The 26,338-nt window shown below is 37.3% G+C and overlaps 1 protein-coding gene across 1 annotated transcript in view; it reads left to right on the forward strand.

Annotated features, from left to right (window-relative positions):
- Window positions 1-23,799, forward strand: part of taok1a (TAO kinase 1a) — a 38,081-nt gene extending 14,282 nt beyond the window's left edge. The window contains exons 4-20 of the mRNA XM_056474440.1: window positions 1,099-1,200; window positions 1,344-1,389; window positions 1,546-1,642; window positions 3,784-3,897; window positions 4,723-4,814; window positions 4,896-4,989; window positions 5,070-5,151; window positions 8,085-8,252; window positions 8,440-8,655; window positions 10,591-10,722; window positions 10,865-11,101; window positions 11,182-11,310; window positions 11,398-11,601; window positions 11,693-11,932; window positions 13,508-13,720; window positions 13,808-13,990; window positions 15,890-23,799. Coding sequence (XP_056330415.1) covers window positions 1,099-1,200; window positions 1,344-1,389; window positions 1,546-1,642; window positions 3,784-3,897; window positions 4,723-4,814; window positions 4,896-4,989; window positions 5,070-5,151; window positions 8,085-8,252; window positions 8,440-8,655; window positions 10,591-10,722; window positions 10,865-11,101; window positions 11,182-11,310; window positions 11,398-11,601; window positions 11,693-11,932; window positions 13,508-13,720; window positions 13,808-13,990; window positions 15,890-16,408 — 2,868 coding nt within the window. The 3' untranslated portion in view covers window positions 16,409-23,799. The remainder of the gene's footprint in view (window positions 1-1,098; window positions 1,201-1,343; window positions 1,390-1,545; window positions 1,643-3,783; window positions 3,898-4,722; window positions 4,815-4,895; window positions 4,990-5,069; window positions 5,152-8,084; window positions 8,253-8,439; window positions 8,656-10,590; window positions 10,723-10,864; window positions 11,102-11,181; window positions 11,311-11,397; window positions 11,602-11,692; window positions 11,933-13,507; window positions 13,721-13,807; window positions 13,991-15,889) is intronic.
- The last annotated feature ends 2,539 nt before the right edge of the window (window positions 23,800-26,338 follow it).

A 26,338-nucleotide genomic window follows, 5' to 3' on the forward strand; every position in this document is an offset into this window, starting at 1 on the left:
TTTAAGCTGAATACTAATATCTTGAAAAATATCTAGTAAAATATTATTTACTGTCATCATGACACAGATAAAAGAAATCATTTATTAGAGTTATTAAAACGTATTTTTAGAAATGTGGTCAAAAAAATCTGTTCCGTTAAACAGAGTTTTGGGAAAAAGGGCCGCTAATAATTCAGGAGGGCTAATAATTCCGACTTTAACTGTATATATAGTTATTTTTCCTTTAAAAACTTTAATTATAGCTACAGAAGTCCTTTAGTCAAGAGCAGTGAGTGATTTTCTCCTTTTGTTTTTTGATTAATAATGATAAAACAGTCGGCAGCAGGAATATTGCGTGTTGCCACTTTAAGAGCAGTACCGTTCTGATTTATGGTTTCACTTTCACATGTCTTTTGATTCTCAACTCGTTTGTTTATTACATAAATTAGGGTTAATATGAATAATCACTCAACACAGCTTTTTGACCCAATTTGCATGTATTTAACCATTAAAGTGCTCACATTAAATGACTAGATGTGAGTGCTGTTCGTCTCTGACGACGCATACACACAACAGCATGCGATCTCTTTCGCGCTTTTAAAAACATGAATGATTAGAATGTACATCAATAAATGATGCGCATCATGTGCTGCAGAAGTTACATTACAGTTCATGCTTTTAGTCATTTTCACGTGAAACTGAGCTTTGCAGAACAACAAATATGTACAACTGGAAAGGGGGTGGTGTATGATGCAATAATCATTTTATCTTGATTAATGTTTTTTAATAATTGTTAGAAGCCAAAATTAAAATCGAAACTGAATTTTGATTAGTTGCACAGCCCTAAATGAAACCAAATGATTTGATTTTCAAGTGATGAAATGGAAATATTGATTTAAAAAATCAGTTCAGTAAAAAAAGATACTGAAGAGTACTGCGTCTTATAGTTGACCATTTTTATATACAGTGAGGAAAAATAAAAGGCTCTGCTCTTTATCTGAACACTATGTCATGTCTTAGAAACAATTGTTCCAAATAAAGATACAAATATTCAGATTCCTCATGCGGCCCAGAACACTTTCTTTCAAATTTAATCCATTCTCTCTCTGTTTTTTCCAGAAATGGCAGGATATAATAAAAGAGGTGAAATTCCTTCAGAGGATAAAGCACCCAAACAGCATAGAGTATAAAGGATGCTACCTACGAGAGCACACAGCATGGGTAAGAAACTCAGCGCTGATTATGTATCAGCTCTTATGCCAACAGTCTATATTCATGGAAGTTTTGAATATGAACAGTTTTCTTCTGTAACTTGTTTTCTCTGTGCATGGACTCCTTGCTGAAACATGTCTCTGATTCTCCAGCTGGTTATGGAGTACTGTCTGGGGTCCACCTCAGATCTCCTCGAGGGTAAGCTTGGATATTTTGATGCTTGTGTTGATATGCTTCAAAGATAGTATTGTGTTCATACTGTCTCTAGCTACAAAAAAAGAATGATGTATTTTTGGAAGTGTTTGTTTACCTCCAGTGAGACTTCTTTAAAACTGATTTTTGTTTTACCCGCAGTACACAAAAAACCTTTACAGGAGATTGAGATCGCAGCGATTACTCATGGTGCTTTGCAGGGTTTGGCGTACCTCCACTCCCACAACATGATTCACAGGTGAGTGAATCAGAAGAGAAGTGCCTTAGAATCCGGCTATGTATTACTGAACTGAATCAGTATAGACATGACTCACTCTGATAAAGAATATGTCTGTGTTTTCGTGGAACTGCCAGGTGTTTTGTTGAACTTTCTGACACTAAACATTGTTAAATATATCTGGTTTGGCTATTTAGCTTGTTTAGCTCCAAACAATGCTAGAAAACCTTTCATTGGCAAAATAATATTATTAATATTATGTCTAAAAAAAGGTTGATTTAAATTTAAATTCAGTTTATATTTTCACGGGCCTCCGCTGACTGCGTGCACCTTTACGAAACGGACGAGGCTTTTATACTTAACGTGTTCAACGTTGTGATATTCTTTAAAATGACAGGGGGCAGTAAAAAAAAACTGACCGTAAAATCAGACAAACAAACAGAGAAGTAGAAAGTTTCCTGAACTACGTCATATCATTAATATTACTGATGACTTTTAAACTAGGTATTTGTGTTATTTTTATAAATTATTTTAATGATTATGGTTTTTATAAACATTCAAGATTTCTTTTAAACAAACTCTGCTGCATCACTTGCTTTTGTTCATATCTCGGACAGTTTTACCTATTAAAGTTTATTCAAATATTAATGACAAGTGAACATGTGTTTGTCTACAAATATATTTTTATCATGGCAAGAATAAAAGCAAAAAAGTACCCTTACTAAAAAACACAGATTTTTTTTTTTTAATTTAGCCCACTCCACAATTCACACATTGCTGTCTGGCTAGTTTGTCTTCTACTTGTATGCTAAAAAGCCAATAATGGTCCAAAAATCCTGACCATTATCACCAATAAAACCTAGTAAAATACGACATCAGTACATTGTAAACTGATGGGTTCAAATATTCTTTTCCAGTTTTCAAGGAAATAATTTGTTCCTTAATTATAGTTTTTTTTAACTATTAAATTGTTTTAAATTCAAAATTGTAATATATACATCAGTGTAAAGCTTATGAATGGTGGAAAAACATATTTCTGTAATTGTGTACCTGGGTCTCCACTTTTGGCATGGTCTCTTTTGGCTTTAACAATCTTATCCCTCAGGTTTTTCCAAACTTAACAAATACTTGCCCCCTTTTCCACTGTTGCAATTTCTAGCCAAGAATTATTGTCCATCTGGTTATCCCTGTGATCACGCATGGACGGATGATATCGATGTCTGTACAGGCGGAGCTGTTTCAGACAAAATCTCTTCAAAGTGACTCATATTCAACTCAAATGAATTGCGGCAACACCCGAAATGTTCGCTCGAGTCTCAAAAAATTTTGTGCATTCCGCCAGCTGAAATCATGAAGCGCGCACCCAAACCAAAGCTCCAGTGAAACACAGCGATGATGTCACATTGACCGCGTGCACTCAAGCGAACTAGCGAACACATGGAGTACAAACTAGCCTTAAAATGTTACTTACTCAGTATTAACTTCTTGTTTGTTGAACTGTTGTATAAAGTCAATATCGTATTTGCAATCTCATGCTGATTTTCAGAAGAAGCTGTACTATATCTAGTGTGGTTTCATTTGTATTACTGGTTATATGTATCATATAAAAAGGAAAAATCCATAAAGTAAAGTTTTTTGCAGTAATTCATTGACAAAACTGGTCACAATTTACAATAATGTTAATGTATTTACTCACATGAACTAATAATGAACAGTACTTGTACAGCATATATTATTGATAGTTCAACATGATTAAAATCATTGTTTAATTTCTTGCTTGTTAACATTAGTTAATGCACTGTGAGTTAACATGAACTAATAATGAACAACTTTATTTTTATTAGCTAACATTAATAATGAATAAATACTACTTTATTCAATATTTAATATTAAATTTATTTAATACAACCTTACTGTAAAGTGTTGTCACAAAACTGGTAAATTTTGAAGTGTATTTGGGGGATTATTTACATCAGTCCATTCCACTAAATCAAAGACATTAACATGCCATGCCAATATTTTAATCTTGCTGTTGCAATACATAATGTGATGTCTCAGTCTCAAAAGGTTGACATTTCAGGTGCCAAATAAGGACAGTGTGTAGTTCAGGTTTATAAGATTACTTCCACCCCCTCATCCCCCAACTTTTTTTGTTTTCTAAGGGATATCAAGGCTGGAAACATCCTGCTCACAGAGCCTGGACAGGTGAAGCTGGCAGATTTCGGTTCTGCCTCCATCGCCTCTCCTGCCAATTCATTTGTGGGGACTCCTTATTGGTGAGTTAAACATCTGTTAAACGGTTACAAACTTCATAGCGTTCATCAGACTGTTAATAATAAAAGTCAGTGTAAAATTAAAATTTGCAATGATTATTTTGCTAGAGCACGTTGTTATTCTTTAGGTGAACAATTAATCCATGGCAATTAATCCATTATGATAATCTTCAATCAAAGTCTGACTACTTGCTTCTGCGTGTGGAGTGGCAAACCTTCTCTGTTGACATCAGTTTGACTGCTTCAGGCACAATATTCTTAACCATGCCCCTCTTAAGGTCTTTGCACACTGAAGTCCAAAATTTTGCGTTTTTTCTGTATTCTCCTCTCTCTTCTCTGAAGTGGAAAAAGAAAGAGGATTAGGCTACATATTGTGTTCATTTAATACTAGCCTACATAGAGAGAAGGGAGAGTTCTCCTACTTATCAAAGAGCTGCATTACGATTATCCCGAAATGCAATGTTTCAGGAGATAAAAATTTCAGATATATCCTGAACAGAGACTGGCAGTACTACAGTCATTATAATAGATGGTGGTCGCGTTGACTTGTTAAAAGCAATGAACCGAAAGCAAACCATGCTTTCTATAATGTCTATGGGCAGTACGTCAATTGTATGAACACACACACCAAGCAGCAGCACGGAAGAGGTGCGTCAGCCACTGAATCCAGCATATAGAAGTTCTCAATATATGTTCTCAATTCTCTAGGGTTGTCTGCCACATTCTGTCTTTATTTCATGCCAGTGTTTGTCGCGCACCAAAACCAAAGCCAACTGCTGAAATGTATTATTGTTCATTTATTGATGATTACTGTTTCTTCAATCTCAGGATGGCCCCAGAGGTGATCCTGGCCATGGATGAGGGCCAATATGATGGAAAGGTTGACATCTGGTCTCTAGGAATAACCTCTATTGAATTAGGTGAGATTAAAAGATTTGATTGACATAGACCTATATATTTTTGTTTTTCCACTCTGTTTCCGACTATGTTTTCTCCTCCAGCTGAAAGGAAACCTCCACTCTTCAACATGAATGCTATGAGTGCCTTATACCACATTGCGCAGAATGAGAGTCCATCCCTGCAGTCCAGTGAATGGTGAGTGATGGCTTTTCTCTCATTCTTCCACTCAGAGCTGTAGTGTTTGAAATCTGCTTGATCGCTTTGTTTTCACTCAGGACGGACTACTTCAGAAACTTTGTGGACTCCTGCTTACAGAAGTTACCCCAGGACAGACCACACTCTGAAGAACTGCTGAAAGTAAGTGAAAGAAAGTTCACTGTTCAGACTGGAGTTTGGGGTTCAGCGAGTTTTTCTTGAAGATGATGCCGGGGGACGTTCTAAGAATTCATTCAATTTTTAAAGGAATCTTTCCAGTGGTCTCTGCACTCTGATGCCTTTAGCTGTTTGGTTTTAATCTAACTGTTTTGGCTTTCTGATGTTTTCTTGCATCTGTGGCACAAGGGAGTTCATAATGCTAAGCCGAACAATAAAACACTTATTAGCTGGCTTGGTAGTAGTTCAGATTATTACTGTGCTTTATCCACTTTCACTCAATTAAAAAAATCCTAAAGTTGATGCTATACAGAGAGTTTTAAACACAATGGTGTCAATTTCATTTCAATTTCAAGTGTAAATCTGTGAGGGGAAAACATGTTGTAAATAGAAGCCTCTGACCAATAAAACAATTAGTTCTTCAAAACAATAAAAAGAAACTTTTTAATATTTTATCTTTTAGATTTTATTATTAGTATTACTATTTAATTATTGAAAAGTATACCGCTACAATGTCACAAACACATTTGTTGGAAACAATGCAAAACGTGACAGGTTATTCTTAATTTGTCAAAAATATTACTTTCTTAAAAATAAAGTATTTTTTTCCAAATTATAAAAATATATACTTTAAAGGGGTGGTTCAGAGTCACTTGTAGAAAATCACGTTATTTTTTCATATATCTTATTTTGATTATATACAGCTACTCGGCTAACATGAAAATGAATATCGTATTTCATGGTTCCTCTTGTTGTGAATTTCTCTATCCGGGTCACGGCACCAAAACTGTTGTGAATTTCTCTATCCGGGTCATGGCACCAAACCTTGTGAATTTCTCTATCCGGGTCATGGCACCAAAACTTGTGAATTTCTCTATTCGGGTCATGGCACCAAAACTGTTGTAAAGTTGTAAGATGAGCCAAAAACCAGGGAGAATTTTAATAAAAAGAAGTCTGCATTGCTGTGGCAACATCGAAAGAACTCTGAACTAGTGCAAGTAGCACTCTAGTAGTTTTAAATACATTTTTACAGACATTAATACATAGAGGTGGGGACAAACCTAAACAAAGCATGCAAAAGAAGTGTTGTTGTCAGCAGGGTAAATTGTCTTTCCCCCCAGCCCTAGTCTCATCAGCATATAAGTACTCATTCATGATACATTTTAGCATGAACACAAAGCATGCAAATGGAGTACTGGAGACAGAACCCGTGCGGCCAGTTGACCATCTTGAAAGTGTTACTTTGCCATTTGTTATACAATAGACACATCTGTGCTTTGAAACTGAAAATTTGCATTACTTTGAAGACATGAGACTGTGTTGACAGTATAGGCTTACTTAGAATGTATTTTACAATTAAATATATATATTTAAAGAAATTTGTAATCTTTCACTCTGAAAGGCCCGCCCTCAAGACGCTCTGATTGGTCAGCTAACATAATGTGCTGTGATTTGCGGATTGGCTCCACTTCACTACTTCACGCCCCTACAAGCACGTCCTTTTGGGTTGTGTAAACAGCCAATCAGTTTGCATGAGTCAGACAGAAAATGAAGAGCACACAGCTGAACCTCACACCTGCTCTCTAAAATAAAATCTGACAAGTGTCTTTCATATATATTCAGAATAAGCATCTGTAAGTATTATAAAATGTTCCCACATCTTTTGCGAGTTTGTTATTTGAGATGTAGAATGCACGGAAAGCCGCTGCATAGAGAGACACTGAAAGCGACCGCATAAAGACACACTGCAGCGCTGCTGAATATTGTGGGTGTTTACAGCCGTTTGATGGATAAATATGAATTTGTAGCTAAATTGTTAACGTGCCAAACAGCATTTCCCATTGTTTACATCCTTATTTACATCTTTGCTACAACATAGCGTTAACGCTAAAAACTGTGTAATGTAATAGATCAATTTTAACAATTAAAAATACTTACAGGTTGTGGCTTACTATCCACAGCTTCGTCAGTTGTGGTAGTTTTAGCTACAGCCAGTACTGAACTGAGAGAGATTCTGGAAGCTGTCCTTTGTCAAATGCTAGCTATACATTTTTATATAATTCTCTGGAACATAATAAAATTAATTTGTAAGCACTTCTCTCTTTGTTTCATGTCCTTTGGAAGCTCAAATGCAGAAACAAAAGAAGCTCTGTGGCAATAGCAGCGTTTGGAGACATTTTAGTTTTCTTTGCGATAACATTACAATGCCTCTGGCTACACCCCCTGTGATCTCACTAGCCCGGATGAATTTTTTTGTAGTCCCTAAACTTTATTCACTGTAGGCTTTGTTAAGCTAACTCTGTAAAAGCCTATGTCTCCCTTTGCATTGAACTTTGAGTTATTACATTCAGAGATGTTGTTTGTGTTCACACAGCTACATTACACATCAACTAAAGTTTAAAATATGATATCACAGTGGACCACTCCTTTAAGTATTATTTATTAATATTACTTTATTAAGAATTGGTTTTAATTACTTTAAGTATTAATTACACCACTGCTACTCCAGTCTTCACTATTACATGATCCTTTAGAAATGATTCTATGCTGATTTGGTGCTTAACAACTATTTTTTGTTAAAAGCAGGAAACTGTGATGTCTTTAAGGATTGTTTGAGTTCAGATGTTAAAAAGAACAGAATTAAATTGAGATATAAAATTGTTAATATAAGATGTAAGATCTTGTGAAGATAAAGATGTAAAGGTATTTACTGACACTTTCTGTCACATTTAATTTTAATGCAATCTAACTAAATAAAATGATTGTTCTTTAATAAAACAGAAATTAAACATATAAATTATTGCTATTTTTAATGTGCGCATTCATATTACTTGCTCGTTTGAAACGGTTTCAAATTCTCTCTTAGTTTTTTTAAGGCATCTGATCCTTGTATGTTGATCTCTTTTTCCCATGTGCAGCATGCATTTGTCCAGCGCGAGCGGCCGGAGTCTGTGCTTATTGACCTGATCCAGCGCACCAAAGATGCTGTGAGAGAGCTGGACAACCTGCAGTCCCGCAAGATGAAAAAGATCCTCTTCCAGGAGGCCCACAACGGCCCTGCGGTAGAGGTCCCAGACGATGAAGAGGTCAGTTATTGTAGTTGTACTGTATGTCTCCGTTTCCTTTGACCCTTGGTGCTCTGCCAAATGCATTTCAGAGTCTTCCTGCAGCAGGAGGAAGTTGTGTTTCGTCCTGTCTATAGAGACACACTGCCTCAACTGATTCAGGATATTTTTACTGAAAAAACCTTTCCATTCATTCAATGTGTTGCAGGAAGTAGAGCACAGTGTTGGGCGTACGGGCACAGTGAACAGCGTAGGCAGTAACCAATCCATCCCTAGCATGTCGATCAGTGCAAGCTCACAGAGCAGCTCGGTCAACAGCCTGCCTGACGCTACAGACGCCGCTGACGACAACAAGAGTGAGGTGGACCTGATGGAGAAAGACCAGACCATCATACCCAACAGCTCCATAATTCACGTCAAACCGGTTTGTATTTACATTAAGGTGTGGGTATTAAATCACTCAAGGTTTCTTTAGCGCATGAGATACAGGTTGATCAGTCTCAGACAATACTGTCAAATAGACTGTACAAATCTCATTCAGTGACCTCCTGGTGGTTATTGGGGAGAGAACTGAAAACTACTATTTCAATCCATCTCTAATCTGATTAGCCAGTGCCTTACCCTGTTCATAGCAAAAGAATCTATCAGCTAAGCACATGTATACTTTTTTATATCTTATTCTGAACTCCTGTACCTAAATCTATACAGATTTGCTACTTCTTTAGCGTGTTTTGTACAACCTTTCACATTATTTAAAGGTGCAGTATGTAAGTTTGACACCCAATGATTGAACTAGGAATTGCATTCCTGGATCAAAAGAAACTCAAGCGCAGGTTGCCAGATTGATGACCAACAGGAGCGAGTCTGACAATCGAGCCTAAAGGCTGATTGAAATTGTGTTAATAAAATAAAAATAAAAGCAACCGCATGCTATAGAAGCAATTTTCACTATATTAAAAGGAGTTTGTGTCCTAACCAACTCCTCGAATTGATATATTAGAGACGGCATCTATTTCTTGCAGGTGCACAACAAAAAAAATAACCATGATCACCTCAGGTACACCTCTTGTATTTTGTTTATTGTTAAATGCTAACAATGTGAGTTCAAATGCCATTTTACATGACATTTATTGCCAAACTACTGAAAGCAGCAGATAGTTTACCTCAGGTATTGAAAATAAAATAAACAGTTTGAAATTTAACTTCAGAACTGTGACTCAAAACCAACACATAGTGCTTCAACATGTACATTTAATAATGTTAAAGAGGTTTAATATGTGTTAATTAGATGATAAACCTTGCCATTTCACGAGTGAGTGCATATTCAGTGCTTCTGAATGGTTGTATTTAAATTTCTGTTGTGTTTCTTCTGGTGCAAACAGCCAAATTGCTTATCACTGCAAATCTCATGACAGCGTGTTGTTGAGACACAGGGTTACAATGTAACCTGCTCACCTAATGTTTACTTTTGTAATATTTTTATTATTTGCTAATTAATAACCACCTCATGTGGAACTCTGAATCTGCTTCTCATTTCGGAGTCTGCTACTGTCCACAGGTGGTCGCATTTCGGTCACGGACACATGCTTTGAAAGCCTTTCTGACTGAATAAAACATGTTGTTTTCCACCAAGGTAACCCGAGGTGCTGAAATATAATTGGCTAAACTGGCTTTGGGCAGGTTAAATGACCAAAACAAAAGACAGAAACGGCACGTAACTCACATTTTTAAAGCACAATATATACCTTTAGCATAGTTTTTCAGATGAACAGGTATGTTCATTTAGCATGTTTCTTAAATATCTGCAAACATAATATGGTGTTTTTATGCTTATGAAAAGTCAAACACCTACATACAGCACCTTTAAATGCATTTTTAAATATATGTTCTATAGTTGTGATATAAAACATTACTAAATTACTACTAAACAGCACATAAAAATGATGTGTGGTTAGTTTTTTCATTCCGTTATGGCTAAAAAAATATTAAGCGTTGATTCATCAGATAAATGGATGAAACAAAAATTCTAAAGCTAAAAAGGTAAAGGTTTTTTCAGTAAAATGTTTGTCAATTAATCTAGACTGTAAATTGGGGTAAAAAATGTTTTTTTGAATATTAATAATATATATTTCCTTAATTTTCAAACAACTATATTGTTTACCAGAGCCTTTGCTAAACTGCTAATAGTAAAATAAAAATGGTAGTACTCAAAGTTAAGTACTAAAATGCTTGAAGTAAAAATACAGGGCTTTAAGACTTTTAAGATACCGGTTATTCGATTGTCTTTAAAATTTAAAGCACATCAAACATGCATGGCCTGTTTGTTCTGTTTTTTATGATATTCATATGCTGTCTGTAGGAGGAAGAGAGCTACCAAGAAGAAACTGAAGTTCAGAAACAGCCCACAGAGCCCCAGTCTCCCCCAGCACAGACTCCACGGCGTCAGTACCGCAATCGAGAGCACTTTGCCACCATCCGCACAGCTTCCCTGGTGAGAGCCACATTACCACCCAAAAACAGTCAAGGAGCCTCTTTGATCAGTTTAAGTTTAATAGTTTACTGCTTCTCCAACGTTCGAAGAATGAAGGCTGGTTCTGTTCTGTTGGTCAAACACTTGTCTTTGTGTGTTGTAGGTGACGCGTCAGATTCAAGAACACGAGCAGGACTCCGAGGTGCGCGAGCAGATGTCTGGCTACAAACGTATGCGCAGGCAGCACCAAAAACACCTCCTGGCTCTGGAAAATAAGCTGAAGGGCGAGATGGACGAGCACAGACTCAAGCTGGACAAAGAACTGGAGAACCAGAGGAACAGTTTTGCTGCTGAGATGGACAAACTCATCAAGAAGCACCAGGGCACCATGGAGAAAGATGTACTGTGACTTAATCAACCAAAAATAAAACAAGAAAAGATGTAGCAAAACATTTTTATCTGAATCATTTTTCTTTCTAGGCCAAGACTTTTGCGAACGACGAGAAGAAATTCTTGCAGCACATTCAGAGCCAGCAGAAGAAGGAGCTCAATAGCTTCCTGGAGTCTCAGAAACGAGAGTACAAACTGCGCAAGGAACAGCTCAAAGAGGTCAGGGAGCCACTTTAGACAGCCTCACTCTCTCATCCTTCATAAATTCCATTGCTCATTCCCGTTTATTACATATTTTCATTGCAGGAACTGAATGAGAACCAGTCCACACCAAAGAAGGAGAAGCAGGAGTGGCTGTCCAAGCAGAAGGAGAACATCCAGCACTTTCAGGCGGAGGAGGAAGCCAATCTCCTGCGCAGACAGCGTCAGTATCTGGAGCTCGAGTGCCGCAGGTTTAAGCGCCGCATTCTTATTGTGCGTCACAATGTGGAGCAAGATCTCATGAGAGAGGTTAGGTGACAGCATGTATGGAAATGTTCAAATGTGATTGAGAGCTGTCCAGTTTTTTTAGCTCTCTTGTTTTTTTTTTTATCGTTCTCAGGAGTTGAACAAGCGCCAGACGCAAAAAGATCTGGAACATGCCATGCTGCTCCGACACCACGAGTCCATGCAGGAGCTGGAGTTCAGGCACCTGGGCACCATCCAGAAAATGCGTGCGGAGCAGATTCGCCTGCAGCATCAGACTGAGCTCACCAACCAGCTGGAGTACAACAAGCGCAGAGAGAGGGAGCTCAGGCGCAAACACGTCATGGAGGTCCGACAGCAGCCCAAAAGCCTCAAGGTAACCTCACTCCAGTTTTAAGGTCAAGGTTGAGAAATTCTTAAACCGATGTATGTGAGGTATTATGGTTAAACAAATTTTAACTAGTTTTCTAGCTAGGGCTGCGCGATTTGGGGAAAATATCAAATTATTATTATTTTTTTTTTTATTGACAGATATTGCGATTTCGATTCAATTTGCAATTTAATTTTGTAGTCAAGCTTCAGCTCAATAATCTGTATCATAGCTTCTTACTACTAAAATGTTAAAAAAAGGAAAATGAAAATATATTAATTTACTTCAACATTCATTTAAATTAGTTTTTTAATATTCCGAAAATAAACACTATATTTTTACTCGAGCAAACAGTAAGCACAAATAAAGTGACACGAAGTTCAACTCAAAATAGCGAGATATTAACAAAATAATAACAATAAAAATACAGAACAGTCAGCAAACAAACATGGCTGATAAGAGCCTTTCTGTAGCGTATATTGTCTAAAACAAAATAATTATGCTACACAAAACATCTAGACATTCAACATACAACTGTGATACTGCAAAATGGCAAAAATATGTGTGAGACGGAAGAGGAGAGATCTCCTGTCCAGCATTTGGATGGGGTTTTAACTCCCTCTTTGGTCACTGTATTAAAAGGCACTGTCACCAAGTCATTAGTGAGGTCGTGAGTTTTGTTAGTTATCTCCTGGTGTCTTTGTGATGTTTTTTTTCATACGATGTAACAGCCGCAAAACAACTTCAATTGTACTTTGCTGTTGCTTGTTGCTAGATTGAGTGTCACTGGGAATACTTTTAGTTGACTTTTTAGCAAGACACTCCTCATATAGCGGCCTGTGGTGCTTTTTTAGGTGCTGGATGTTGTATTTCCTCATGCTGGCATCAATTTTGCGACAGCTCTTACAAATGACCTGTTTTTTATTAATTAAATAATAAATATTTCATATCACAGCCTCTTGCGATCTAGCTAACCTAAGTATTAGGATTTGATCAAACGTACATAACGGCTGCCATTTATTAACCCAGTTTACATTAGCAACTGCTTAGCAACCTCCTAGCTATGCCATAAACATTTTAGCATCTGACAAGCATCGCCTTAGCAACCATTGTGATTCCTGCCAACTGTCATTCCCAGTCCTAGCAGTCACATTGGCTTTTTCAAGCGCACATCAAAGTTTGTCAACGAACTTTAGATTCTTGTTAGATTACTTTTAGATTCCCTCCATTTATTGTGTATTTTTGACTAGTCCACTAACTAATTGGCAAGTTAATTATTGAGATTACTTTTAGATATGTTTTACATGTTTATTTTGTTGTATTTATGGCTTGTCTGCTAGTTTGGTTTCATTCATAAGTGTATACCATGTTAACATTCAGAAAAATCATATATTAGTTTGGGTTAGGATTAGTTAACTCTAACTCTAACTCTAACTAACTATAAATGCTTTCTTTTGACTTATTATTTGTTCTGACAACCCACCAGCTAATTGTTTTGATGAAGTCTTGTTATGTACTACCCTAATTATTTAATTTATTTCCTCAAAACTTTAGTTTACTGACTTTTTGCCTCTCTGACAGTCCAAAGAGCTCCAGATCAAGAAACAGTTCCAGGATGCATGTAAGATCCAGACCCGGCAGTACAAAGCCCTGCGAAACCACCTGCTGGAGAGCACGCCGAAGCCCGAACACAAGACTATGCTGAAGAGACTGAAGGAGGAGCAGACCCGGAAACTAGCCATCCTCGCCGAGCAGTATGACCACACCATCAACAACATGCTCTCCACACAGGCTGTGAGTATGAAACACAAGACAATACGCTAAACCTGTTTCTCCATCAGTGCCCGATGAAATAATATGGATTTTCTTTCTGTTTCTCAGCTGCGTCTGGACGAGGCTCAGGAGGCGGAGTGTCAGGTGCTGAGGATGCAGCTGCAGCAGGAGTTGGAGCTGTTAAATGCCTATCAGAGTAAGATCAAGATGCAGACGGACGCACAGCAGGAGCGAGAAAGGAAAGAGCTGGAGCAGAGAGTGTCCCTGAGGAGGGCCCTGCTGGAGACCAAGGTCCTTCAGATTCGCTTAAACACATCACCACTTTCATGTTTTTCACCTTTTTTTTTCTATAATTGTTTAATAGGGCTGTTCTGGTCTAATGTCACCAACAAAAAGGCTAAATTGCTTAAGCAAAAGCATTTTATATATTTTTTATTGTTTGTTATTTTTATTTTATTTTTTCACTTCTGCAAAAGTACTGGAAAAACTGTTTGGGAAAACATTTTATCAGGACAATTATTTTATTTTTAAGCAGCTAAATGTCACTTCCGCCAAAAATGAGCTAATGACATTGAGCGAATGCTTTAGGCACGTAGTACATGTTCAACAAATATTTTAGTTTCAAATCATGTAAATCCCAGCATTCGTCTATTCAGAAGTAACTGTTTGTTTGCAAAAGCCTCTAAACGCCACTTGCCTTTGACAGCAAAAGCCGCAATATCCAGAGAACCAATCAGAAGGAGATTGTTTTATTCCGCCTCTGATTTAGATTTTAAAAGATAGAGTTTGATGAATTATATGAGCCTGTCTGACTGTCAGTGAATGGCAAATGAAAACGTCTCTTACCTCAAAACTCTGTGCATTATAAGGAAAAGAAAACACACTGTACAGTTGGAAGTGTAGCATGCATTCATAACGTTTTTTGCACAGTGACGCTACTTTGAATGAGTCCAATGTACTATACATTAAACGGCAACACTGTTTCAAGAAAGACAAGGTTAAGATGCCATACCTTTATCCCTAAATGCTATGAAGATAAACAAGAGATGAAAAAGAGACCAAGATCTTGAGTATGGTGTGGATGAATGAATGACAGCTTTTAAAAGTGTCTGAGAGACATCCCTTTTTTGCCCAGTAGACCCACCTTGTGTTTTTTCTGCTTATGTAAGCTATTTTTTAAAAGACAAATATAATGTATAAAACTATACTTTATTTATATTACTGCATACTACCTATATGTCTGATAAGCTTATTATATTAATGGACAATTAACAGATATTGATGTTTCACAATGTTTTACACTACATTATTTGAATCTAACAAGCTTATTACAATATTTGCAATGTTTACATTTTAAATCTGAATTCCAAATATCAGAAATGACAACAAATCGTTAAGATTTAATTAATGTCAGTTTTAATGTTACTGATTAATGAACTTACTTGACAGATTTCATTCATTCATTTTCCTTCTGCTTAGTCCCTGATTTATTAGGGGTTACTACAGAGGAATGAACCGCCACTTACTTGACAGATTTATCTGTGTTTGATTTTAGGTCATTTGTGTAATGTGTTTTATGTTTGGAAAAATAATTTCTAATTGCATCTTTAGTAATTTTTCAACTAATTACACTGTCTTGTCCCAATAGGCGAATTTAGAGGTTTTTGCCAAAAAAAAAAAAGCACAAGTGGATTTAGCTGGTTTTGACGCAAAAGAAAATTTACCTTGTAAAAAAAACAAAGAATTAAGAAAAAAGTTATTTTATTTACCAGCTAATAACTTTATGATTACATATAAAATGAAACTTCTTAACCTAAATTTAAGAGCCTGATAGAAAATGATCATTTACAAAAAAAGAGGTCTGATGGATTTAGAGGGTTTTGCATCTGAATCTGATTTAATGTTAGACTCAGATTTAATTATACAGACATTTTTATGAGGATAACTATTTTACTTTAATGCATTACATATAACATCCCAGTTACACAGAACACTCCAAGTGTATTTAGATAATTAATTTAATGTTAGCCAGACATTTGATTGTTCTGTCAATTTTAAAACCTGTTATTTGATATTTATTCAATACCATTCATATTTAATTCGCTCTTAAGTATCCAAATGCTTTTTGGAGCCACTATACATTTAAGCTTTTTAAAAGCATGTTAATAATTAAACTGGTCTGTCTCCCAGATCGAAGAGGAGATGTTGACCCTGCAGACCGAGCGTACGGAGCGCATCCGCAGCCTGCTGGAGCGGCAGGCCAGAGAGATCGAGGCCTTCGACTCGGAAAGCATGCGCTTGGGCTTCAGCAACATGGTCTTGGCCAACATTTCTCCTGAGGGCCTGAGCCACAGCTTTCCTGGGGCCCCGGCCAGTTGGATGCCTCATCAGCATCACTCAGACGGCTCTCAGGGGACACAGTGGGGCAGCAGCGCTGGTTCGGGGGGTGGTCACCACTACCACCCCAGTCAGGGAGGAGCACAGGTTCAGCAGGCCTGGGGCCAAGCCATCCCAGGAAGTGGGCTTCCTCCGTGGGGCCACTCCTCCTCAGGGCCTCCGGGGGCCATGCCAAAAAGCAGCGTAGGGATGCGAAACAGCCCCCAGGCGCTTAGGAGGACCACCTCAGCGGGGCGCACTGAGCAGGGCATGAGTAGGAGCACCAGCATCACATCTCAGATATCCAACGGTTCACACCTGTCCTATACATAAACACCAGTGCGTTTGTGCCAACCCTGCACACACACATGCATACACACAGGGTAGGGGAACGCACTGGCACACACTAAAAACTGGCACAGAGAGCAGAGCTAACTGCACTCTTTTATCCTCTTCTCTTTTCCCTCTCTTTCGTTCCGTTAACTTTCCGACATGCAGATTTGCATGTAAACGATAGTAAATATCACTCAGGTCTAAAGGTTTTCCAACTTTGCATGAAGCGTTTTTCATGACCGTGCAGAGTCTAAAACACTAGCTTCACTTAAAGCTCGCTTGATGAGATTCCTATAATGCTTAAATGATAGTGAAATATATATAAATAAATAAATCTAGATATTTATTGCTTTAGCAGTAGTCCACATAAAGTGTGGATTCATGAACCAAAAGGAGATTTAAAGGGGATGATGGCCATAATTCATAATATTTTTGTATATAAATTATGATGTACGAATACAAGCCTGCTGTCATGCTCTTAGGAAAAACATTTGGGCTTAAGAAAAAAAAAAAAAAAACTAAGACATGAGTATATGTGATGGGAAGAAAGCCGGCCAATGTGTTGAGTTCAGATATTTAAGTTGGATGATTCAGTTGCAGAGATAAACTAGGGGTTTTCTTGCATTAAGTACTGTATTTTTGCAGAAAGTAATGTGAAAAAAGACACATTTCCTTTTTTATTTTCATCGGAAAATACTTGACCATTTTGTCATTTGTTTAGTCGTCAGGTATAGGTCAGTGAGGCTGTGTTTTTGCATTTTGAACCGAGCCATCAAGCACAAATCGGTTCATATCTCCAGCATACAGTCCTTTCTTTTTTTAGTTTGTGCTTGCATTAGGCAGATAACCTGACTTCAGTTGTTTCAGCCTTCGATACACCCTTTATTTCTCTAGCTCAGCCAGCTTTCATCTGGATCAGGCGTCCAGACTCGCTTAGATGTGGTGCTTTTTTGATTATTCATCACATGTGATGTTTTGAAAGTGCAATGCCAGCTTAAAAATATCAGATATATATGTTCAGTGCCTTGAATGTGTTATAGACATGCCAAGTGAATGTTTTCATGTAGCTTAAAAAACAATTACCCAAAATGTATAGTTAAATCATATTTCCCTAAGTTAATGTGTCCATTTAGGACTCCATTTTGAACACCTAAAGATGAGCTATATTATCCCACTTTGTATAATGCTAAACTTGTGTTCAACTTTTGAGGTGCCTTTTAATAGCTGCCAAGCAGAAGCACTTTATGTTAGTGTGTTGTGTTTAAAAGAATATTTTACAAGCATTCTCAACTATAAAAAAAAAAGCAACTAATGTAGGCGTAAAACTGTCCAGTGGTGGATGTTGAGTATATGCTTACTGATACTCTTAAAAAATTTGTGTGGTCATTTTAAGGAAGTGGTAGATGTGAATTTGTTGACTGTTTTGGTACAGTATCATTGTGAAGGAAATGAATGCAGAACCTGCCTGAATGTACTCTGTCCTTCGTCAGGTTTGTGTTATGTTGTTGACACTGTGGGAATGTAATGTAACAGACTGTAGGGTCATGTTGAACAGCTTTCTCTCTTTTTCTCTGAAGATCATGACAGCAGGCTTTCTTATGTGACACTTGACAGAAAAAGGCAAAACACTCTTGATCTGGTCTCATGACACACTAAACCGCAAACAGTGCTTAGTCAAATGTTTGGACACATTCGCAGCTTATTTTTTTACTAGTAATATTTCTATATTTTAACTGATACAGTTTACTAGCTATTTACAACCATTCAAATGTTTTGAGTCAGATTTTTATATTTATTTCTTCCAAAGAGATTTTTTTTTTCATGTTATTTTTAAATGGAATATATATATGAATTGCCATCATCTACAGTGTCAAATCATCTTTTAGAAATTCAAATATATGTATATATAAATTAGCAATATCACACAAGTAGCGTTGTGATGTGGCTGTATATCGGCACGGATGGGAGGCGTGGTGTCCCACCAATGATGATATACAGCCCTATCGGATTTGTACGAGTGTGATATTGCGTTTATACCACAGTTTGATGACATTATCGTGTGTATCGAGAAGAAAATCAAACACGGAGAGTCTCAAAACCCTTTTGTAAGAGGAACTACTTTCTTCCACCACTCATCCACATCTGCAGCTGACGTCAGAACAGCAGAAACCATTCCTCATTCACAAACGTCACTTTAGAGCTAGTATTGTTTAGCGTAATATCTAGTGATGTGATGACAAAACGGGTGATTTTGCTCACATTTTAAGATTATGAGGCTGAACGGCATGAAATGCCATCAGTCTACAGAGATTTTCCAGTATTTCTCTGTTGCTATCGGGAGATCACAATAATATTACTATGGCATAATTACAGCATTACAACATTAAAAAGAGAGAGATCGAAAGTCATATACCTGTTTAATAATGATTTGATCAGCTGTAGTCAGGCCCGTGTTAATAATTCAGAGGCCCCTTGGCACAATGTCTTGTAGGCCCCCTACCTGGCCCCCCCTATAGTTGAATTAAAAAATAAGATTAATATAATATTTTTTTAATGAAATTAATCTATAAAGTATTGCACGCATTTTTTAAATAAATGATATACAGTACATATATTTCTAATCTACAATGTTTTAACTTATTTTTAAAGCATTCAAAGCACACTTTGAAAAAAAAAATTACTAAAACAACATGTGAAAATTAATGGATTTGAATATACTTGTTAAATTTCACTGAAGCAGTACTAAAAATTTATATTTAAGGGTATTTTTAATGTATAGCTTCTTTAAACTTATAATGCATATGATTTGGATATAACACCTCTCCAATCCAGTTCTATGAATCTGAGTCTTCCATAATAGACACACTTAATAATGATACCTACTTGTCTTCATGATGAAGAGTAGGCAAAATCTGATATGTAGTGGGGGAAAAAGAAGAACGTGTTTATCAGACACTGGATTTGAACCGGGTTCATGATCGATCGAGTCAAAGCATGTTGCCATTCACTTTATGAACTACGCTACTCGCGCTGCTATCTGTTGCACTCTTTAGTTATGTTGTCCCTGTCAATCAAACGGTGCTGGGCGGGAATCACTCAACATGTTTGTGCGCTATTTGAACTTAGCCTAAATAGACACTTCAAAATCTCTATTTTCCCCTCTCACAGGGGCCCCAAGTGCCCATTGGTTAATCCAGCCTGGGCTGTAGTTAGAAATTACGCTGTTTTTGTCTTGGGGCTTATTATGCGGTCTCTGTAGCCATCTTGTGGATGAACATCGTCAATCGACATACTGTCTCTCACTAGCGACACTATACTTATAAATAAACTGCATAGTTGCAATCTAAACAACTACATTCTCCACTAAATTGCCTCAAAAGTACATTAGATTGTCCAACAGCTGCAATATTAGTCAACCTGTAGAGTGTCCTCTGCTTGTAGCTGTATGTGGGTGGACTAATACACAAGGGTGAAGAGGCTGGCCGAGTGCTGTTATTTGCAGAATGGAAGCTGTAATGCCACAATTGCTGTTTGGATATTTTGATGAATAGATTTTCAAAAACAACAGCGCTTTTCTGAAGTCTTTTCTGTTTTGATTAATTTAATGTTTCCTCTTGCTCCTAATTTTCTATTTTAAAAAAATGACTAATCTCAAACTTTTGAATGGTAGTGTATTTCAAAGGAGAGTAGCATTATTTCAACTAAACAGCTTGTGCCAAGTTGATTTAGATGTATTATTAAAATTTTAATGCCAATGCTAAAAATGCTTTCACACTTTATATTTTCACTACATGTACATGATCAAAAATATTTAGCATTACATATAAATAATTATGTTTACAAAAATATTAGAGACATTTGCCATGCAACGACTGTTTTAATTTTTCGTTGAATATCTTGATTTCATGAGTTTAATTTCGAGAAATGAATCAAACTCCCAGACATGCAGTCTACTGTTTTTGAGTAAAATCTCTTTGAATTTCTCGCTCTTTAGAAATATTAATGGCCAAATACTCCAAGCCAACTTAATGAGGTACATCTTGCTTTCAGTCATATGTGTCCAAACGTTTGCTCAACGGTGTCAGTTTATGAAGTACTTATATTTTATTAAATCAATAGCTGCCCCAAAGATTTAACAGCCAAAAACACTATTCATTGGCTGTTTAAAAGCAACTGAGAAGGCCAAGTCCAAGACTAGAATTTCCTTTTAAAACATGCAGGGATCTTTTCCTCTTCCCCTCCCCCGCTCTGTTTCTGTCTTCTGTGCCACAGGTGTCAGTTCCCAGTATTATGAGGATATGAGCTGTGCTGCCGATGCCCCTGCCTGCCCTCACTCTCCCCCTCTGCCATCACTTCACGCCAAGCTTCACCTGGATCCAGCGTTTCGACGCAAGGATGCCTGAATGCACTTTTTTGGGGGGGATTTTTCAAGCTAACTTCCCCTCCCCAAGCGAGTTTGTCTAGTTGGTTTGCTTTACTTCAACTGCAGGAGTTGTGATGACTGACTCATCCTTGTGAAATTTTTACTCACGCTTTAACACTTCTGATGGAGTACAACGTTACCCCTCGCCCCTCTGTTTCCATTGTGCAATCATTGGTGAAGACAAAACTCTCTCCTTTTCCTTAATATCCCACTTTCCCCAAAAGATCATGTGTGACTTCTGACCCCTACACCCTTATTACCAAATGGATCCAGCTCTAATGTGAAAGAGCAAGTATAAAGTGTACCTAACTCTAGAGTCGTCATCTGGGGAGAGTGTTCATATTGTATATTTGATTTTAAAATATATAGATTTAAAAATATATAGAAATGAACTAAATTGATGGTGGAGTACGGTTTCCCCATCCAGATTCTCTGCATATAGACAAAAGGTTTAAAAAAAACAATTAAGAATTGTAAACTAAGTACCTTGCGCTTTTAAAGGTGGTTATTGGCCTGTGTACAAGGAGCCTCGGGGCTCTGAGGCCTCAGAGTTGAACTTCAGGGAGTAGTGTGTGTTTACACGTCACCTCTGCACACTTTGTGTTTCCATTTTTATTAGAAAATCTGTCTGTCGATCACAGGAGCAGTCCTTGTTTTCTCACCGCCTTTATTCTGAACCCTCGATTCATGTGAATGTCAGAAGGTGCAGCTATTTAAGGCGCACAAAAAAATGTAAACAAATATTTCGGTTTTAAAGTCCAAAGTATACTTCAGTGTTTGTGCATATGTTGGCATATATACGTGCAGTAAAAACCACAACTTTGAAAAGTGTTGGTGCATTCATGTCTTGTCCTGAGGAGGTGAAGATCTCAAGTTGTTTATACTATTGTACTATTATAAGTCATAATTACAACTTATAAATTGGGAATTTTTGAAGAGTTGTGGCTGGACTGCTTTTCTGAATTAATTTAGCCACAATGTCTCTCAAAATTATGGTAATTAGAAGATGGTGTGAATGCATCATGTATGGCTCTTGTATGTTCAGACTAGAGAGATTCATCCTTGTCCACTGCCTGTCCTCTTCTTAGTAAAGTTGATTGAATTTTTACTTGTTTACAGTAGAGTTGCGGATATCTATAGTTCCCTTACACATGCTCTTTTTTTTTTTTTTTTGCTGTCTTCAGTAAGTTGCTTTTGTTCTTCATTTCTTGTAAATGTTAAATGGCAGTTTGTGTGCAAACTATGTAGTGCAAAATTGAAAGGTTATTGGTGCAGAAAAATCAGAACCTCATCAAACATACCTCAGTAAGGCAGGAGTCTTAAGAACTGAAACTCAGTAGCCCTCTTGGGCCCCATCCTAGCATGATCAGCCTGGTCTAGTCTGGTGAGGCCAGGTGATTCTGGTTTTTACCCCAACGCCAGAACTCTGAGGGGTGAAGATAGCCATGACTCCCTTGGGGGTAATTGAATCTAGGCTTTTTGCATTTAAATTGGCCCTGCCAAGATATTTTGTCAAAAAAAGTTTCACAAGCTGTTTTGCCGCACAATTTGTCAGTCAAAGTTTCGATTTCACGTGGTGATTGCTTGGCAAGATATATTCAGCTTCAGTTCATTTTCAGCTTCATTGGAATGGGGACAGTGGTGTTCAAATGGAGCCAAAGGCCCCACCCGTTGAGTTTGAAACATCTGGAACCCCCTTCACTGACCAAGCCATGCCAGTGTGTGAGATTTGATTGTCAGATTTGATTATGTCAGTACAGTTGAACTTTTTAAATGCGTTTTATTGTGCATTGACATGCACAGTTAGAGGTGGACATTTTTATGTAAGACCATATAGCGTCTGATGTTTGCATAAACACACACCAGTATACCATCACAACATTCTTCACAAATAAACATGAAAATTGTGTACATCACATATACAAATATAGTCTCAAATACAATTTCATTGGCTGTTGTGCTTGCTGGTAAACTTCACGTTTCATTTGAAGATTTTTTTGCTCCAATGACCTTTCGAACTTGTCTACTGTTCTGATGACAAAAATCTGTGTTGTATATACACTACGTGGCCATCATGCACCTATAAAAACTGAAGTATACTTTGGAAAGATACCCTCACATAGGTCATTTAGATTTTCGTTACCATCAAATGATGGTTTTTTAATAGATTTGGGTTGAGGGCTGTTTGCATTTGTTTGGCATTGCTCATAATTGTGGTTTTTATTTGTCATACCTGCCACCGATTTAATTTACACATTTTATTTTTGACTTTATCCTAGTTTTAAACTTGTCCTACTGACTGAATTTAGTGGATATGTAAGTAATACTGATATATGAGAAATACTAGAATGAAATGCAAACCTATTTTCTAAATAATGGAGGTTCAACCTCTGGTCAAACACTGTGCCATCCCACAGCTGCCAAGCCCGGTCACTACTGCATTGTCTCCTCTCCTGTTGACAGGCTCTGAAAGAGTGATGGTTATTTTGGTTGTGATAGACCTGAACACTCCTATCGCCAACACTACAAAGAAATGAAACGGGGAGCGATAGAGAGGGGCTGGTCTACAGGGAAGGGCTACATTTCTTGTAAAGAACATCAGTATTCATTCGCTGTGCTTGAGATGCCATACTAACCTACCGCATACCGAATTGTTTTAAAACGGTAAGTTAGTTTGGCGTTTCACAGGCACACATTGTCCTCTGGCTCAGCATCACCACTATAACTCATATGTAACCTGTATCAAAATGTATAGATCGTGTATCATGTTATTGAATGTCTAAAAAGATTATACAAAAGTTTAAAAATACAGAATAAATGGCTTGAAATTGTATTAAAGTATTCATGAATCCGAGAAAACAAAAGTCTAGGGATAAATAAACTATTTTTTCTGTTCTGTAATTACTGTTGTGTTGATGGAGGAACGCTGGTCAGAGGATCCACTGTAATAAAAGTAAATTTAGTACAACATTATGTCGGACTTTTTTTTTTTAACGTGTTATAATTAGCAGCTCCATCTAAGCTGTTTGTTTCAGCAGTGTCGCTGATCTCATTTCAAGTGGAGATTTCTTTTAACCCCAATAACACATTTAAAATCACTATACTCTTGTTGAATTTCAGGTCCATTTTCAATATTTATAATATCAATGAGAGATTTTGATCAATTATGTAGGAGATATGTCTAAGATAATATAATCTTTAGAAATACCAGTATTCATCTCTTTGATATAAATGAAGTAATTTTTGTAGTATCGTGATTGGTCAAAAATGGTCCAACATATTTATTTGTAACCAGAGAACACCAAAAAAATGAAATATTACAGAAATAAATAATGTTTCAGGCTGCACTCTTCAATAGGTACACACTATCATTAGCAAAACTGTGAGATATGGGGGAACGGTACATGGTGTATATTTTACAAATATTTCTGATGCTAATATAACATAATAGAAAATTATGGAATTATGTGTCATAAAGGGCACCTATTTTACCTCTATAGAAGATGTAAGATAAGCCTTTGGTGTCTCCAGAATGTGTCTGTAAAGTTTCAGCTGAAAATACCTATCAGATAATGCATTATAGCCTCCAGAATCTGCCCATTTTAGCGTCCGAGTATACTGTTGCTGTTTTCATAGCCTGTGGCTTTAAATCCGAATAAGCTTATTCTCCCCGCCCACCGTTCCCACGTGCGTGTCTGCTTCTCATGCACTATGTCAGATAGTGAAGGGAAGTTCGGATCATTTTACTGACTTGGAGCTTTGAGTCTCGTTCATCGAAATGAACGAATCTTTTCGAATGAACGAGTCATTTCGTTCAATTTGCCAAAATAACATTAAATGTTCCGAGATGCTTCCAAACTCATCTACAACTAGCCCAAACGTTGATCACAATACAAACAAGTGAAAACTAGAATGCTACTCGTCGTTTGTTCACTTGACACTGACAGTCTCATATAAGCTTAACCAATGCATACAGTCTGAGACGGAAACACCCATGATTAGTTCACCTTTTTTTGAGTCTTGGTTTTTTTTTTAATCGTTCGTTCATCATGTGACAGCATGTAAAGAGATGACTCAAAATCCGAGGACTCGTGAGATGAAGGGATCAATTCTTTTTCCGGCTCTGACTGCATATGATTGGCTTCTGTCTTTCACGTGATAAATGATTCAAACCCAATATGACTCGAAAAATGAACTAATCTCCTCCACCCGCACAAATGTGTGCATGCGCAAATGAAGGAATCCCTCCCAGACAGGACTCATTGTTCTTGATTCACATAAAAGATTTGTTCAAAATGAACGAATTGTTCAAGAACGACCTATCACTAACGTCAGATAAACAGCCGTCAGCAATAGAGACACATTTGGATGAAGCTGAAATAAGGTCAAAAATACCAAGTAAGTTTATTTGACGTATTTGTGGAGGAGTTTATTCAAGCCTTTTTGAAACAATGACTCTCACGCGTTTACTGACACCATTCGGCAGTGGTGATTATAGCGGTTAAGAATGACATGGTGATTTTACTCGCTTTATTACAAACATGCTCTGGTTTTAAAACGTTTTAAACTAAATATATTTTTGAGGTGCAGCTTATCACAGAGAGTTGTAACATGTTTTCAAGAGTTCACACTTAGATATTGTTTGACAAATGTTAGCAGGTTTGGCATGCTGTCCCAGGAGAGAACCCTGAGCTCGGAGATAGTTGAGCCCAGGGCTCCTGGTTGATAGAGCATGTAACGGGAGTACGAGATCAGGTGGTTCTCGAGAGCTCCCCGTGGTAAAGGAGGAAAGGGGGAGAAGGGGTGGATGGGGGGTTTCTTCGGAAAACTAGGGTAAGGAAGTAGTTTTAGCTAGGCTACTTATAGTGAGTTTGGATTGATCTGATTGGCTAACTAATGATTGTATATGGGTGACCAGCTGCAGTCAATCATATCACGTGCTCCTCTCGAAATTAGTTTGTGAAACTTCACTTAATCGCAGTTTCTTTCCAAAAAATGTTCTGTAGACATGTGTAAACATGCTATCATGGAGACATGACACCTGTCAATCAATTCAATCAGCAGGGAAAACCACACTCCTACGTCACATTGCTGTGGGCCTCAAAATGGGAGGATCCTATTGGATCCTATTTTAACCTCAGTAAATAAAAAAAAAGGGACACCCAATTCTACCCCTTAGGCATTCTTCTTACCCCCTCGTTTTCACGTGAAGGTGTAGAGGTGTCCCAATTCACTTTAGCTTGAAGATGTAGGGCTAAGGGCAAGGGGTACATAGCTCTTCGAACTGAGATTTTTCAGGACCACACTCAAATCCAAGGGGTAAGAAAATTTCCCAGTATACACCATCCACAACGACTGCACACGGAGGTAAGGAGATCCACTAATTAGTATTTTTTTTGTCATTATTACAAATTTTTACAACAAACTATACTCTCTGAAATAAAGGTACATGAGCTGTCACTGGGGTGGTACCTTTTCAAAAGATACACATTTGTATTTAAAGGGTC

Source organism: Danio aesculapii, chromosome 15, assembly GCF_903798145.1.
Source record: "Danio aesculapii chromosome 15, fDanAes4.1, whole genome shotgun sequence".
Lineage (NCBI taxonomy): Eukaryota > Metazoa > Chordata > Actinopteri > Cypriniformes > Danionidae > Danio > Danio aesculapii.